At 44.9% G+C, this 16,561-nt stretch overlaps 1 protein-coding gene across 9 annotated transcripts in view; it reads left to right on the top strand.

Annotated features, from left to right (window-relative positions):
* CACNA1B (calcium voltage-gated channel subunit alpha1 B) overlaps nucleotides 1–16,561 on the top strand; it is a 324,413-nt gene that overhangs the window by 120,013 nt on the left and 187,839 nt on the right. For all 9 annotated transcript variants that reach the window (XR_008847788.1, XR_008847789.1, XM_056539457.1 and 6 more), the window contains 2 exons: nucleotides 12,263–12,354; nucleotides 14,084–14,236. Coding sequence is in view for 7 of the 9 variants with exons in the window: in XM_056539457.1 (XP_056395432.1) it covers nucleotides 12,263–12,354; nucleotides 14,084–14,236 (245 nt within the window). In the remaining 2 variants the exon portion in view is untranslated. The remainder of the gene's footprint in view (nucleotides 1–12,262; nucleotides 12,355–14,083; nucleotides 14,237–16,561) is intronic.

Below are 16,561 nucleotides of genomic sequence, written 5' to 3' on the forward strand. Positions count from 1 at the left end.
GTGCCTCCAGCTGTTGCAAAACTACAACTCCCAGCATGTTGGACTATATAGTAGTATATAGTATAGGTCAGTGTTTTCCAACCAGTGGATGCCTCCAGCTGTTGCAAAACTACAACTCCCAGTATCTTGGACTATATAGTATAGATTAGTGTTTCCTAAACAGGAGCACCTCCAGCTGTTGCAAAACTACAACTCCCAGCATGTTGGACTATTTAGTAGTATATAGTATAGGTCAGTGTTTTCAAACCAGGGGTGCCTCCAGCTGTTGCAAAACTACAACTCCCAGCATGTTGGACTATATAGTACTATAATAGTATATAGGTCAGTATTTTCCAACCAGGGGCGCCTCCAGCTGTTGCAAAACTACAACTCCCAGCATGTTGGACTATATAGTAGTATATAGTATAGGTCAGTGTTTTCCAACCAGGGGCGCCTCCAGCTGTTGCAAAACTACAACTCCCAGCATGTTGGACTATATAGTAGTATATAGTATAGGTCAGTGTTTTCCAACCAGGGGCGCCTCCAGCGGTTGCAAAACTACAACTCCCAGCATGTTGGACTATCTAGTAGTATATAGTATAGGTCAGTGTTTTCCAACCAGTGGATGCCTCCAGCTGTTGCTAAACTACTACTCCCAGTATCTTGGACTATATAGTATAGATTAGTGTTTCCTAACCAGGAGCACCTCCAGCTGTTGCAAAACTACAACTCCCAGCATGTTGGACTATATAGTAGTATAGGTCAGTGTTTTCAAACCAGGGGCGCCTCCAGCTGTTGCAAAACTACAACTCCCAGCATGTTGGACTTTATAGTAGTATATAGTATAGGTCATTTTTTTCCAACCAGGAGTGCCTTTAGCTGTTGGCTGTCCGGGCATGCTGGGAGTTGTAGTTTTGCAACAGCTGGAGGCTCTCTGGTTGGGAAACACTATAGTATATGGTGCAACATTCCGGTAGTTGGAGGATTGGATGGATAAATACCGTCCATTGCATTAAAAATACCTGCAAGTTGGCCAAAATACCGGCTGTTTTGGTAGGTGGCAATCCTAGTCGGACCAGATGGTCGTGTTAAAAGTTGCCTAAAAAAATGCTAATGATAGTAAAAAAAAAACAAATTTGCGCAACTATGGCGAGCTTTACACTCCTTTTCATCGGTTCTTTTGGTAAATTGTTGCGTTTGCCGTGAAGAAAATAACTAGACAGGGCAGATCCCGGCAGCTACAGCTGTGCAGAATAATCGCCTGTAGCCGCTGAACTGTCTTGTGTTCTGCTACCTCCAGCGCCGGGGCCATTAATAATGCAGCAGAGAGAAGCTGGTCACCGTAACCCCGCTAGGAGAGTGCAGCCATTTATTCAAGGAATATTGTAAAATGATTTGCGACTTTCATTAGCGTTTTTTTTTGTCGGAGTCTATTGTTAGCGGGAAGGGTTAATGGGCTCTGCAGATGTTACGTCTTCACCTCTCCAAACCCATCGCTTAAAGGGGTACTCCCCTGGAAAACATTTTATTTATTTTTTTAAATCAACTGGTGCCAGAAGGTTAAACAGATTTGTAAATTAATTCTATTTAAAAAAAAATCTTAATCCTTCCAGTACTTCGCAGCTGCTGTATGCTACAGAGGAAGTTCTTTTCTTTTTTAATTTCCTTTCTGTCTGACCACAGCGCTCTCTGCTGACACCTCTGTCCATTTTAGGAACTGTCCAGAGTAGGAGCAAATCCCCTTAGCAAACATATGCTGCTCCTGACAGTTCCTAAAATGGACAGAGGTGTCAGCAGAGAGCACTGTGGTCAGACAGAAAGGAAATTCGAAAAGAAAAGAACTTCCTGTGGAGCGTACAACAGCTGATAAGTACTGGAAGGATTAAGATTTTTTAATAGAAGTAATTTTTTACTTTCTGGCACCAGTTGATTTAAAAAAAAATGTTTTCCAGGGGAGTACCCCTTTAAAGTCGCAGACTACTGGGGGAAACAAACTCAAACCCAAGGTGAGATGTCTTCAGCCAAGTCAGATTATTAAGAGGGTTGTTCAAGTTGGGGCAATCGTTTTTCAAGTGGCACCTTTGGGCAGGTGAACCCAATGTAGGTGTTTTACTACTTAAAGGGGTACTCCAGAGATTAAAAAAAAAATTATTCTAATGAACTGGTGCTAAAAATGTATACAGATTTGTGAGTTATTTTTATATAAAAATCTTAATTCTTCCAAAGTTGTGTAGTTCTTTCCAGTCTGTCCACAGTGCTCTCTGCTGCCACCTCTATCCGTGTTAGGAGCTGTCCAGAGCAGGAGCAAATCCCTATAGCGAATCACAGTTCCTGACATGGACAGAGGTGGCAGCAGAGAGCAGTGTGGTCAGACTGGAATGAACTACACAATTTCCTGTGGAGCATACAGCAGCTGATAAGTACAGGAAGGATTAAGATTTTTAAATAGAAATAATTTACAAATCTATTGTTTAACTTTCTGGGACTTGTCAGTGAGGCGCTAATTGGCTACCTTTGGAGCACCGCACTGAGAAGAACCATTTTCTCTATGTCATCTTCACAGTCGAGAGCGTTTGTCAAATTTGACGGTTGTGTATTGGTCGGCTTAAATCGGGGCTCAAGTTCTGCAGGAAAGCATGGAAACGGAGTTCCTGCACTTTTTCCAAAGCAGGAACATTGTTCCCTCACTTTTTTTTCCCACGACTTGACCCCTGGCTAAAATGATCACTTGTTTTTTAACTTTCACCTGACAAATAGTTATTTTGGTTGATGTCATCCAGGATGTGTATGGATAACTTATAATGTCCTGCTAGCTTAAAGAGTCCCTCTCATAATCTTGTTACATTTATAATCCTCCCAGGTCACTGCCCCCATCTTTATAAACCACCCCCTGCCTCTATTTTTATTATTTTGTAGTTTTCTACCTTGATATTACTCTGTATTCTCTGCTCAGTCTCAGTCAGATTCACAGACTGGGAAGGGGCGTTCCCCAGCAGGCGTGACATCATCTGAAGCCAAACAGGGGAGAACTTCCTCCCTCACTCTGCTACACACAGCCCAGAGCAGTTCAGTGTGTGAGATGAGTTATGACTGACTAAGGCTGCACACCCCCCCCCCCCCCCCCCTCAGCACTCCAGGCTGCATTTCCTGATTTTGGACTTCTCCAAAGTCTGTGCAAGAGAATTTTTCATTAAACAAAGTACATTAGAAAAATTTGTTATCTACCATAAGGAGTGCAATAGCAAAAGTTAGTTTTAATGACAGTGCCCATTTAAGCAAGCCTCTGAGTGCTGAAGGCCTTAAAGGCCACCTATAAAGACCCCCATACACTTTGGAGAATTTTTTTTTAAAACCCACCAATTTTAATGAGACCACCCACCTTGACTCTTCCCGACAGATGATGTTGAGTTTCAATGCCTGATCCTTTTGATCTCACGGAAGCAGAGCTGGTGCCAGAGGTGAACCAAATGGTTTGACAAAGCGCGTCTATGTATTGGGAAGGTGTCGGGTATATCTGTATGTGTATGGGCACCTTACATGGTCAACATGAACCAAAAAACGATCAAGAGATGGAAGGGCTGTGAAGGTGAAGTCAACAATATCACTAACCGATGGAGGACACATCAAAATACCATGACAAGACTATGGACATCTCTGGTTTTACCCCGCCAATTTTGTTATTGTTTCCAGATATTTTTGGCCATAGAGATGAATGTAGGCCGTGCCTAACAAATGGTTGTGGGCAACATCGCCAGATCAACATTCAACAGATATTTAAGTTTTGGAAGTTACTTGGACTTGACCAGCATTGACACACTGACGGTCTACCGGTTGAGACAATCCCATTGACACCTATCTCTTTGTCAAGTACCAATAATACTAAAACGCAACATAAATAGGTCTAAAACTATTTGGATATAATAAAGCCAGATATCGCTTTGTTGGGGGATTCCTTTTCTGCTAGCCACGAGAAGAAGAGGTCATTCAGACGCGACAACAGTGGTTATGGCCGTCGTGTCACAAGGGTCATCCTTCATATTTTTAGCCGTCGAGGAAGTAGCTGAAGAAGCTGCTATCCTGGGGCTATGCTGTACATCTGTGAGTCTGGCAGATGAGCAATAGACATAGTGTAAGTGTATAGCTGAAAGGTCGAGTGATGTGCTATATTTCTTTTCTCTTTATTTAATAGGTGATGTTTCTTACCTTTTTCACCAAGCCAGCTAACACGGTTTTTGTTATAATTTACGAATTTTCATTATCCCAGCTGCCCCCTCCCCATTGGTCTTTGGAAAGGTTATAAACAAGAATCGACTGCATAGACCAAGGGTCTCCAAACCGTGCCCCTCTAGATATTGCAAAACGACAACTCCCACCATGCCCGGACAGCCAACAGCTGTCCGGGCATGGTGGGAGTTGTCGTTTTGCAACATAAGGAAGGCTACAGTTTAGAGACTGGTTAACAGATGTGGTATCTGGGTTGCCTGGCAGGGCTAACCAGATGTCCGATGAAAATCCGACTTTTGGCTGGATAGGCGCACGCCCGAGGATGGACACAGAGCCGAAGGAGACTTTTAAGGCTTTATTTCTGGTGCAGAACAACGCGTTTCGAGGGGGTACCCCTCTTTGTCAGGTTCATAGCGGCTATGAACCTGACGAAGAGGGGTGCCCCCACAAAATGCGTTGTTCTGCACCAGAAATAAAGCCTTAAAAATCTACTTTGTCACCTACGATCTTCACCATTGGAGCGCTGTTTCTGTGTTTCTTTCTCTCTGCTCTCTACAGTTTAGAGACTGACCATAGACCATCAACCAGCATAGAATGGGCATCTGTATCTAAATGTGATACACTGTTTTTCAACACATCCTATTTAATTTTATCTGGATCGAGCAGGCCAATTTTTGCTAAAATCAATATCTTTCTCCAAGTTGTGATGTCAGAGAGATTATGGATTGGTGATACGGTCCCATACGGTGGTTTCTCTAAGACTCAATTCACAATGGCAAGACTGCTATGTAGTCCCACCAGGAGATGTGAGCTTTGGTTCTGGGAAACACCTGGTTGCAGTCCTCGGAATAGTCATAGATTGGTGGCACTGTCAGAGCTGTGGGGTGGTGCAAGGATTTTTGCCACCTTAGGAAAAAGCAAAATTTTGCCACCCCTTGACCCCGCCCATTGGCACCCCCCTCAATGCAAGTCTATGGGAGGGGGCATGGCCTGATGACACAAGGGGCGTGGCCATGACATCACAACCCCCGTAGCGAGCACCCAGCATTCAGAACTAAATGTTCTGGACACTGGGGCAGTGGAGTACCCCTTTAAAGATTAGACTGCTGTGTGGGCCGTGCATGGTAGACATCCTAGCAGCCAGTCTACACGGGAAAACTACACGGGGAAATTAGAAATGGAGCCTGCAGAAGGGAAAACTGGTAAAAAATGCCATATACAAGTTATATAATGACCAGAAATAGTACCAATAGTACTATGTACACACACAACGGTTCACTAAAATTACAGGTATAAAGGGTATAAAGAACATAAAGCTAAGTATTTATTAATTTACTATCTTAATTTATACAAATACATGCTGATAATAGTGCAGCCCCCCTTTAAGAAAAGAAACATTGGATGCAGGTAATCTAGGTCTATATTTTTGTCATCATTTCTCGCTCTCTGAAGATTTCCGCAAAATTTGGTAATTGAAATTGAAAAAAAAAATTAAGACATTGATATTTCATTGGCTTCTGCTATAGATGACATAAATGCTGTCCGAACGGAACAACTTTCCTATCCTATATGTCACAGCGTCATTGTAACCATAGGATCCAGGCCACTGGGCAAAGCAATACGGCATCTATGGTCTTCATAAACAGTCCATTTGTTATCTCTCCCCCGACGCTGCTTTTATGGAGCAAATGTTCCCGTCTTGGTACACAGAAACCATTTCCCTCCACTGACTCCTCCTTAGGGGATGCTGACCGAGAGATGGCTTCTTGGCTTAGGACAACTGCGTAATCAGCTCACAATAGGACAAAAAAAATGGCCCGCCGGAGGGATTTAGGCCTTTTCATTGCCAAATTCTGTTTAGTTTTTCTTCCAAATTCCATACTGGGTCAATATGCACAATAGGGTTTATGCAGGGGCGAATGCTTGAGGGGCCCCAAGTGCCCTTCTGCCACTTAAGAAGTCACCATTCAAATAAATGGTGCATGGGGAGAGCAGGCCTTGTGACCCTGTTTTGCACTGGGGCCTGGGAGAACCAAGTTATGCATTTGGTTTTATGTACTATTGGGTACTCAAGTGGTTTTGAGTCAAGTCCTGATGCCGATAATCCCCACAGCTGCGGTAAAATTGCGGAGCAGGGACAGTTGGATCATACTTTACCATAACATTGGTCCGGAGACAGGGTGTTTAGAACTCCTGGGCAATCTCCGCAGCCCAAGAGTAATGGGTGCCAATGTAAGTCTATGGAACTTCCAGGACATCACCTGACCGCATTACTCTCGGGCTGTGGACATTGACTGAGAGTTTTAAACATCCTGCCGCCTGACCAACACCATGGTAAAGCATGATTTAACTGTCCAGCAGGCAGGTGCAGAGAATAGATGTAGGGAAAAGGTGGGAAGTGGAGAGAAGATTTATTGTGGGCTGAGAGAATAAGAGGGGAAAAAGCATCAGTGTGGGGGCAGGGAGAGGACATGGGGGATTCAGGAGACTGAGAAAGCTGGGTGGCACACAGTACACAGTGTAGTGTTCACAGTACTTCCCTAATATTGTGTTATTTATATATCGTTGTTGCTTTTCCATTCTGACACGGTTTAGGTAGAAAGACTGGGCAACAATTTGGCATCAAGGTTCCAACCATGTTTGAGCCCAGACCTCTACTGCCGATAAGCCCAGCGGTTTATCACATTTCATGGTGACTACCAGGCAGTTCGGTGATGATTCTGCTGCAGAGTTTTGCAATCCAGACAGTGTGTGATGTAACCGAAGCTGCCAAAGCCCCTGGGGGACGTGTGTGTATTGTGTATGTGTGTCTGACGGCTTACGCCTATGATATGCTGCAGCTGGGACCTATCACACGGCATGACCCATGAGACAGACAAGCGATGGGAATCCCAGACGCTCTTCATAACATCAGCGCGACCATGTTTTCTCAAACAGAAACCTTTTTCGCCTTTCTGTAGCCATGAAGAAAAAAATCGTATCACGGTGGATGGCAGTAAGCGCGCATTGCCTTTAAGTGTTCGTGTAGGTGCGGCACGCTCCATGATTGACGCATGGTGTAGGCAGAAAAAGTAAAAATAAAAAAGAATTAACCCCTAAAGTGCAGTTTCTTCCTAGAATAAAAAAAAGATACCAGCGTGAATTAATGTAAAACCCCAAAATATCCTGCATGTGTGAAGACTCGTGATCTTCCACTTAGCCCAGGTGACAACCAATACGGCCACATTACAGCTCCTATAGGGGCTATCACTCAGTATGGTCACTTTTTGGGTCAGAACTGAAACCTGTTCATTCTAGAGCAGTGGTCTCAGACCTCTGGACATCCTGCTGTTCATTCTAGAGCAGAGGTCTCCAACCTGAGGACCTCCAGCTGTTCATTCTAGAGCAGTGGACTCTAAACTCTGAACTCCCAGCTGTTCTTTCTAGAGCAGTGTTCTCTAAACTGTGGTCCTCCAGCTGTTTATTTTTGAGCAGTGGTCTCCAAATTGTGGCCCTCCATCTGTTCATGCTAGAGCAGTGGTCTCCAAACTGTGGACCTCCAGCTATTCTTCCTAGAGCAGTGGTCTCCAATCTGTGGACCTCCAGCTGTTTATTCTAGAGCAGTGGTCTCAAAATATGGAAGTCCAGCTGAACATTCTGAGCAGGAAGCTGGGAGTTGTAGTTTTGCAACACCTGGAGGTCCGCATTGTGATGACCACTGTTCTAGAGAAATGTTGGGATTCATGTTGCCGCACCACCATCTACTTCAGGACAGCCCCATTACCCTAAGGTAATGTTAGACAAGGGCAAAGTGGTAATGTTTGCCCTTACGGAGAGCATCATAAAAACCTATGGAGGCTCATAGACCATTCATGCTCTACTGGGAATTCTGGGAAGAAAAGATATGCAAAGTTGCTCTCACACCACCTTTAAGGTAAAGTTAACTCATAAAGCCACATGTGCAGTATCTGTGTCAGGATCTTACATGTCCTTGCTCCTGCACCATGTCCGATACCTGGGAGGCACTGCTGAGAGTGTCTTGGGGGTTAAATGAAGACCAGCTCTGGTCGGCTCAGAGCTGCTCATCACAATGGGAGGCAGGGCCAGTTGGCCAATCAGGTGAAGGGATTTCCGGGCCAATCGTTTGCAGGCCAAAGGCAGGACATTAAAACAGGGATCTGCTAGTCACAGACATCTGGGATTTTGGCTTCTGTAGCTTCACGCAAGTTCCGTCCCAAGTTATATTACTGTTGTCTAGACCTGACCTTTTGCTAGTTCCCTGACTCATGGATTTGCACTTTAACCTGTCCCTCCTGGCTTGACCCCTGCTTGCTACTCTTCATGCCATCGGTTGTGTTTTTGTGCAGCATAATCCACCTGACCCTCCTACCTGTTTCCTTGTTATCCCATTTTCTTGTCCTGATTCTGTTCTTGATGTCTCTGTGTGCCTTTAACCTGGTCTGTGTGGCCCTCCCTTTAGCGCCTTGTGCACTTGGTGAGTGTAGGCACTGTCGCCTAGTTGTGGGCTTCCACTTAGGCAGATCATCTATGTAGGCAGGGACAGGTGTCAGGGTGAGTATAGGGCTGCAGTGTTCCCTACCTTCAGTGACAATTTGTACTTAAAGGGACTAGACATCCTTTGAATAGGGGATAAGATGTCTAATTGCGGGGATCCTGCATGGCCATCCAGTCAAGGCCATGCCCCGCTTGCGACATCATGGCCACGCCCTCTCAATGCATGTCTATGGGAGGGGGTGTCCCGCCCCCTCCCATAGACTTGCATTGAAGAGGCATGGCTGTGACATCACCAGCCTCCACCCCGCATCGCCAGTCATCCGGCATGGATGTCTGGGGTGCCACAGCCGAGATTGGGGGGGGTCCCCAGCCTTTCCTTTGGGTGGGGGATAAGATGTCTAGGGGCGGAGTACCTCTTTTATGGAGAATTCAGGTCATGTATCGTCAGGTTTTGACCTCCTTATAGCAAGGAGCCACCACCCAAAGTGACCTTATTTTTATAGTCCCCCCAAGTCTATCTTATCTCATGGTTATTCTATCCTACCTTGGTAGATTTGAATGTTTGGATAGGAACAGAGTTACTGGGCAGTTTTCATAGATGAATCCTCTACACCCAATAAAACTCCCAGATCAAAGTGCATTGTCACATCTAGTCATCAATATCCCACGACGAGGACAGATCTGACAGCACAACAATATCACAGAAATACTCTATACATTATCTTTAGGGACATTACTCAGTCCTCACTTAATTCCTGCAAAGTTAATCTCAATAATTGCCGGATCGATAGGTCTCTGAAAAATGGAGCAGAGAAGTCCTAGTGCCGAGCACGTGAAGCAGGAAAGATGTTCATATTGCTGTAGGGCTCTTTATCCCGCACAAGGGTCATTTATGAAGGGTTATATATAGGGAATTATTGGTTTTATTAGTCTTAAGTGGACAATGGTACCTGTACACCTGTCATAGAAAACACCACTGAGGTAAATGATGAGCCACAAAATGGCTACCAACTCATGTCCGAACATCCAAATGGGTAATCGTACAGCTGGTCCTACGCATTAGATAGACGTGCGCCGAACATTCCTACAGTCTGCAGCTATTTCTTCTGACCCCCCCCCCCCCCCCCCATACACATGCACACTTGGCTGGTCTCCATGGCCAAAGATGTCTTATCGCATATCTAAAGGAAAGGGGATAAGATGTCTAATCGCGGGGGTGGGAGGGCCGCGGCTGGGACCCCCTGCGATCTCCGAGCAGCACCCACATTCAATGCGGGGCTGCGTCTCCAGTCTTTAAAAGCTCTTTCTGTCTGGACATAGCTGTCACGTCCCCTCCCATAGACATGAATAGAGGGGGCGTGGGGGATATCATGTCTCCAGTCCGGGAAACACTGAGGTTTCCGAGACTGGAGACGCAGCCCAACATAGAATACGGGTGCTGCACGGAGACCACACGGTGTCCAAGCGGTGGACCCCCGCAATCAGACATCTTATCACCTATCTTTTGGATAGGGGATAAGATGTCTTTGGCCGGAATACCCCTATAAGCTTTTATTTGAAAGTCAAGAGGACTTCAGTTTGGCCCTCTTGAGACACAATGTGTTCGGCCACCTTAACATGTATGATTCAGCCGTTGGCTGTCCGGGCATGCTGGGAGTTGAAGTTTTGCAACATCAGGAGGGCCACAGTTTGAGACCACTGCTATAAACAAAAATTTTTGAAAAATGTATCACATACGGTATATTTTTGTATTCGTGTTTTTTTCTTTTCTTCCGACATTCCATCTAAATCTTCTCACTAAAATGCGGCAGAGATCACCACGGAGGAAACTTATTGCTTTGTGTCTTGGCTGCTGAATCATTGTGACACAAACTCTTTCTTTACGGCTATTAAAATACATCACATATGGTCCCAGGTTGGAGCTTCATCCCAGTGAGCTGCGGGTGGCTGGAAATCTCATCAATACTAGCTGCCGCTGTCATCTTCTTCACCGAGGGGACCTCAACACCAATGCAAATTCTATTAAGGATCCTTCTATCTATTGCTGATGACTTGGGTTGTAGGTCTTGTAGACCCTTTGGGCTTATGAGCAATTGTGACCTCTGAAAAGAAGACAATATTAAAGGTGTTTTCCACCATAAGGTGATTTTAGTACTTACCTGCCAGGCAGTAATGGACATGCTTAGGAAGGAGCCACACTTGTTTTTGGGCTAAATGGCTGTGTTGTGAGTCCACCGTAATGCTGCTGCTTTCCTTTTTTTTTTTTTTTATGGCTATTTCCTGTTGGAGTTCCCTCTCTCCAACTACAAGTCCCAGGATCCCTTGTTTGTAAGTGTGAGCTCACTTTTCTCCCTCCCACACATCAGTCACCCCACCCATTAAAGCACAGCCGGAAGAATAGCTGGACCACCCAGTGGTCGCTTTATCCATTGAAGCACAGACCGGCTCCCTTTCAACACCTGATTAGTGATGTAATGTCTAGGGCCACACTTCAACCTGGGTAAACCTGAGGCAACACTCATTGTGTATGCTGTTAAAAAGAAACAACGGGGCAAATGTGGTAATGGCGGGTGTGTGGTGCAGGGCAGGTGTCGTTACCCTGGGGGCAGATGGTATTAACCCCTTGTGTTCGTGACGCCAGGGCGTGGTTTAGCCTTAACCACCCGAAGGTATACCACTGGATCCTGGGCTGCCCAGAGTCCAATCAAAATTAAAGACCGCCCCCCCCTGACTATATGCAAAATATGAACAAAAACTCCTACCCCTATGGGAGCTGTAGTGGTGGCCATATATAGGGTGGGACCCAATACAACAAAGCAGAAACTTTACCATCTTATAAGACAATGAGAACTTTTAAAAACTCATATTACTGTTATTTTATTTATTGGGGGGAAATTATCATTAGTCCTGCTAATTTTCCCAATTGGATTTAACGGGAGACTCCACTCTCCAGCATTTGGAACATTTAGTTCCAAATGCTGGCTGTGGGCTTCAGTGGTCGCCACAGGGTTGTCCTGCCCCCGCCCCCTCAATGCAAGTTTATGGGAGGTGGTGTGACGGCCGTCGCGCCCCCTCCCATAGACTTGCATTGGGGGCGGGGCATGAAGTCACAAGGGGCGGGGCGTGATGTCACAAGGGGCGGGGAGTGACGTCACCTGGGGGGGGTGACGACCCCCGAAGCCCGCGCCCAGCGTTTGGAACGAAATGTTCCGAACGCTGGGGAGTGGAGTACCCCTTTAAGCTCCATCGTCAGATGAGTCACTGTAAAACGTGTAGGAACAGACTCTCTGTACTGGACTTGTATGCAGTTTCTGGGCACTGTATAAATAAATGATCCTAATATAATATTGATGGTTATTGGAATGAGCGTAGATGAATAATTCATGCGTACATATCCTTTTGACGTATTCATTCCAATGGAGTTTTTACAAACTGTTCCTCGGTACGTTGCTTTATCAATTTGAAAGCAAGAGATGAATGAAAGGATCAGGACGTAATAAATGCTGTTGTTGTTTTGTAAAAATTCGTTTTCAATTACATTTTTCTCTTTTTTTTCTTTATGCAGGATATTGGCAACAGCCGGCACAGATTTTGACCTGCGGACATTGAGAGCAGTCCGGGTGTTGAGGCCACTAAAGCTAGTTTCGGGGATCCCAAGTAAGTAACCGATTCATCTTGTTACTGGTTTAAAGGGGTACTCCGCCCCTAGACATCTTATCCCACTATCCTAAGATGGGACCCCTGGGATCTCCCTGCTGCACCCGGCGTTTGTTTAAAGCATCGGGTGCAGCGCCGGAGGCTGGTGACGTCATGGCCATGCCCCCTCAATGCAAGTCTATGGGAGGGGGCATGACGGGCATCATGCCCCCTCCCATAGACTTGCATTGAAGGGGCTTGGCCGTGACATCATGAGGGGGACGTAACCGTGATGTCATGAGCCTCTGCCCCGCATCGCCAGTCATCCGGCACAGAGCGAAGTTTGGGATGTCTTGGGTGATGTCTTGGGATGTCTTGGGTGAAGCGGAAGGACCCCTGCTATCAGACATCTTATCCCCTATCCTTTGGATAGGGATAAGATGTCTAGGGGCGGAGTACCCCTTTAAGGTAATTTCCATAAAGAATTGATATTATAACTTTATTTTATGAATTATAAGTCAAATATTTTGAACATTTTTGCCCCATGACTTGTTGATGAACCATCTCGATTGTAGAGTAGAGCTTGTGGTCACGCCCAAGCCATGAAGTGGGCAATGGTCTCTGTCCTATATGACTGTCATAAATACCCAGCTGGGTGGTCCTCTTACAAAGCTTATTTGGTTGATCTAGTTAGATTGTACTTAAAGAGGACTTATGGCTAACTCAAAAAAATTTAGATTTTACTGTCATTCAATATTTTAGGGTGCCCTGATTATACACCTTTTTACCGTTTCTTGATACGCCCCTCTGTTCCCGAGATATGAGGGCTTCTACTTTGTCTGACAATTCAGGGAATCGGTCAGATGGGCGGGAACTTTTTATTTTAATAATAGAAGTGACATCAGGTGATGGGCAGTATTATACAGTCGGGGGAATGAGTTACATTGTGGGGGTGTTTATAACTAATACACACCTCCTGTCTGTATGATCCCACCCATAGTCACTCCCATTATTAAAATAAAGTTTACACCCATCTGACTAATTTCCCGACTGAGTTGTGAGATAAACTATAAACCTACATATCTGGGGAGTAGAAGGACGTATCAGGCAACTGTGAAAATGTATGTGATCAGGGCATCCTAGGCAATCTCATTTTAGGGGGTTGGTCACAGGTCCCCTTTAAAGAGGATGTCTTGTAGAAAATTTGTTTTCCCTAATGGAAGTTGAGTTGTTCTTTTCTGTCTGACCACAGTGCTCTCTGCTGCCACCTCTGTCTGTGTCAGGAACTGTCCAGAGTAGGACCAAATTCCCCATAGCAAACCTCTCTTGCTCCGGACAGTTACTGACATGGACAGAGGTGTCAGCAGAGAGCACTGTGGTCAAGCTGGAAAAAACTAAACAACTTCCTCTGGCGCATACAGCAGCTAATAAGTACTGGAAGGGTTAAGATTTCTTTAATAGTAATTTACAAATCTGTTTAACTTTCTGGAGCCAGTTGATATAAAAAAATTGTTTTCCACCAGAGTACCCCTTTATGTTATGTAACTGGGTATATTACAGTAAATAATGATATGGAAAGGTGCTCAAGCCAGTACATTTAGTGATAGCCCTATATTAGTAAGTTATATATGTCTTGGGGTCATAGTCTTATTTAAATACAATTTTCTGGTACCGTAATACCCCTTTGATATCTTCTTATTATGTGTAATGCCTGACCTATATTTATATATTCCTGTGTTCCACATTTCAGGTCTACAGGTGGTGTTGAAGTCCATCATGAAGGCCATGGTCCCTCTCCTTCAGATTGGCTTGCTCCTTTTCTTCGCAATCGTCATGTTCGCCATTATAGGACTAGAGTTTTATATGGGAAAGTTCCACAGGACATGCTTCTCTTATGAAACAGGTGAGAATCAGAAAATGACAGCACCGTCTATGTACATAATGTAGAATTAAAGGGGTACTCCGCCCCTTGACATCTTATCCCTTATCCAAAGGATAGGGGATAAGATGTCTGATCGCCGGGGTCCCGCCACTTGGGATCCCCGCGATCTCGGCTGCGACACCCCAGACATCCGATGCACAGAGCGAACTTCGCTCCCTGACGCATGACTCGTGATGCGGAGGCTCGTGATGTCACGGCCACGCCCGCTCTTGATGTCATGGTCACGTCCCCTCAATGCAAGTCTATGGGAGGGGGCGTGACGTCCGTCAACCCCCTCCCTTAGACTTGTATTGAGGGGGTGCGGCCGTGACATCACGAGCCTCAGGCGCTGCACCTGCTCTAAAGGAACGCCAGGTGCAGCAGGGAGATCCCGGGGGTCCCCAGCAGTGGGACCCCTTCGATCAGACATCTCATAGCCTATCCTTTGGATAGGAGATAAGATTTCTAGGGGCAGAGTACCCCTTTATGTCCCTTACTAAGGCTGCATGTAAAGTGATATAAAACCATAAGAACAAAAAATGTGTTATGGCGTGACCTTTCATCATCGCACGGGAGCATAGTGCTATATTTTCTATGCATTAAAGGGGAATTCCAGGAAAACAAACTATATATATATAGTACTATATATATAACTGGCTCCAGAAAATTAAACAGATTTGTAAATTACTTCTATTAAAAAATCTTAATCCTTTCAATAATTATCAGCTGCTGAAGTTGAGTTGTTGTTTTCTGTCTGGCAACAGGGCTCTCTGCTGACATCTCTGCTTGTCTCGGGAACTGCACAGAGTAGAATAGGTTTGCTATGGGGATTTGCTTCTAAACTGGGCGGTTCCCGAGACACGTGTCATCAGAGAGCACTTAGACAGAAAAAAACAACTCAACTTCAGCAGCTCATAAGTACTGAAAGGATTAAGATTTTTTAATAGAAGTAATTTACAAATCTGTTTAACTTTCTGGAGCCAGTTGATAGATATATATATATATATATATATATATATAATATATATATAACGTTTTTTCCTGGATAACCCCTTTAAGAGGCACTATTTCAGTGGGCTCAGTGATGCCCTTTTCTAAGCAGTCCACTATGACTAGCCAAAACGGAGTTAGATAGGGGGAGTGATACCTGCTCTGTAAACATATTTGATCGTAGACCTGGTTAGCATTTCCTAGATCATTCACATGTTCATTTGCAAGATTCAGACGAGCCTGTACATGTGTATTCTTGAACGGGGGGACCTTGCGGACACTGCAGGATTTCAGTTCTTCTTGGTGTAGTGTGGTACCAATTGTTTTCTTGGTGTCTATGGTCCCAGCTGCCTTGAGATCATTGACAAGATCCTCTCGTGTAGTTCTGGGCTGATTCCTCACAGATCTTACGTGGAGCCCCGACTGAGGGTGGTTGACAGATATTTTGTGTTTCTTCCATTTGTGAATAATGGCACCAACTGCAGTAAACTTCTCACCAATCTCCTTGGCGATGGTCTTGTTGTCCATTCCAGCCTTGTGTCGGTCTTCAATCTTGTCCCTGACATCCTTGGATAGCTCTTTGGTCTTTGCCATGGTGGAGAGTGTGGAATCTGATTGATTGATTCTGCGGACAGGTAACAAGCTGAGATTAGGAGTGTTCCCCTTAAGAGAGTGCTCCTAATCTCAGCTTGTTACTGCTATAAAAGACACCTGGAAGCCAGAAGTCTTGCTGATTGATAGGGGATCAAATACATTTTCCAAATACGTAAAAAATAAATCAACTCATAACTTATATGAAATGGGTTTTTCGTTTTTTTGTTATTCTGTCTCTCACTATTTGAATCAACCGACCATTAAAATTATAGATCGATCATTTCTTGGCTAAGTACAAAATCAGCAGGGCGTCAAATCATTTTCCCTGTATGTCATGATGGATCTGCCAGAGTATTGTGCCTTACTATTATTGTGGGTACTTTTAAAAAAAAAAAATCAACTGGTGCCAGAAAGTTAAAGAGATTTGTAAATTACTTCTATTAAAAAATCTTAATCCTTCCAGTACTTATCAGCTGCTGTATGCTCCACAGGAAGTTCTTTTCTTTTTTTATTTCTATTTTGCCTGGCCACAGTGCTCTCTGCTGACACCTCTGTCCATGTCAGGAACTGTCCAGAGCAGAGGCAAATCCCTGTAACGTCATCACTCCAGCTAGACCCGCTGGCCATGAGTGCTCTCCTCTCATGTCCCCGCTGCCGGCGGGGCTGCGATTCGCATCACAGGACATGCCTGCATGCAAGTCCCAGCCTGTCACTCACCTCCCT

Source organism: Hyla sarda, chromosome 9 (assembly GCF_029499605.1).
Source record: "Hyla sarda isolate aHylSar1 chromosome 9, aHylSar1.hap1, whole genome shotgun sequence".
Classification (NCBI taxonomy): domain Eukaryota; kingdom Metazoa; phylum Chordata; class Amphibia; order Anura; family Hylidae; genus Hyla; species Hyla sarda.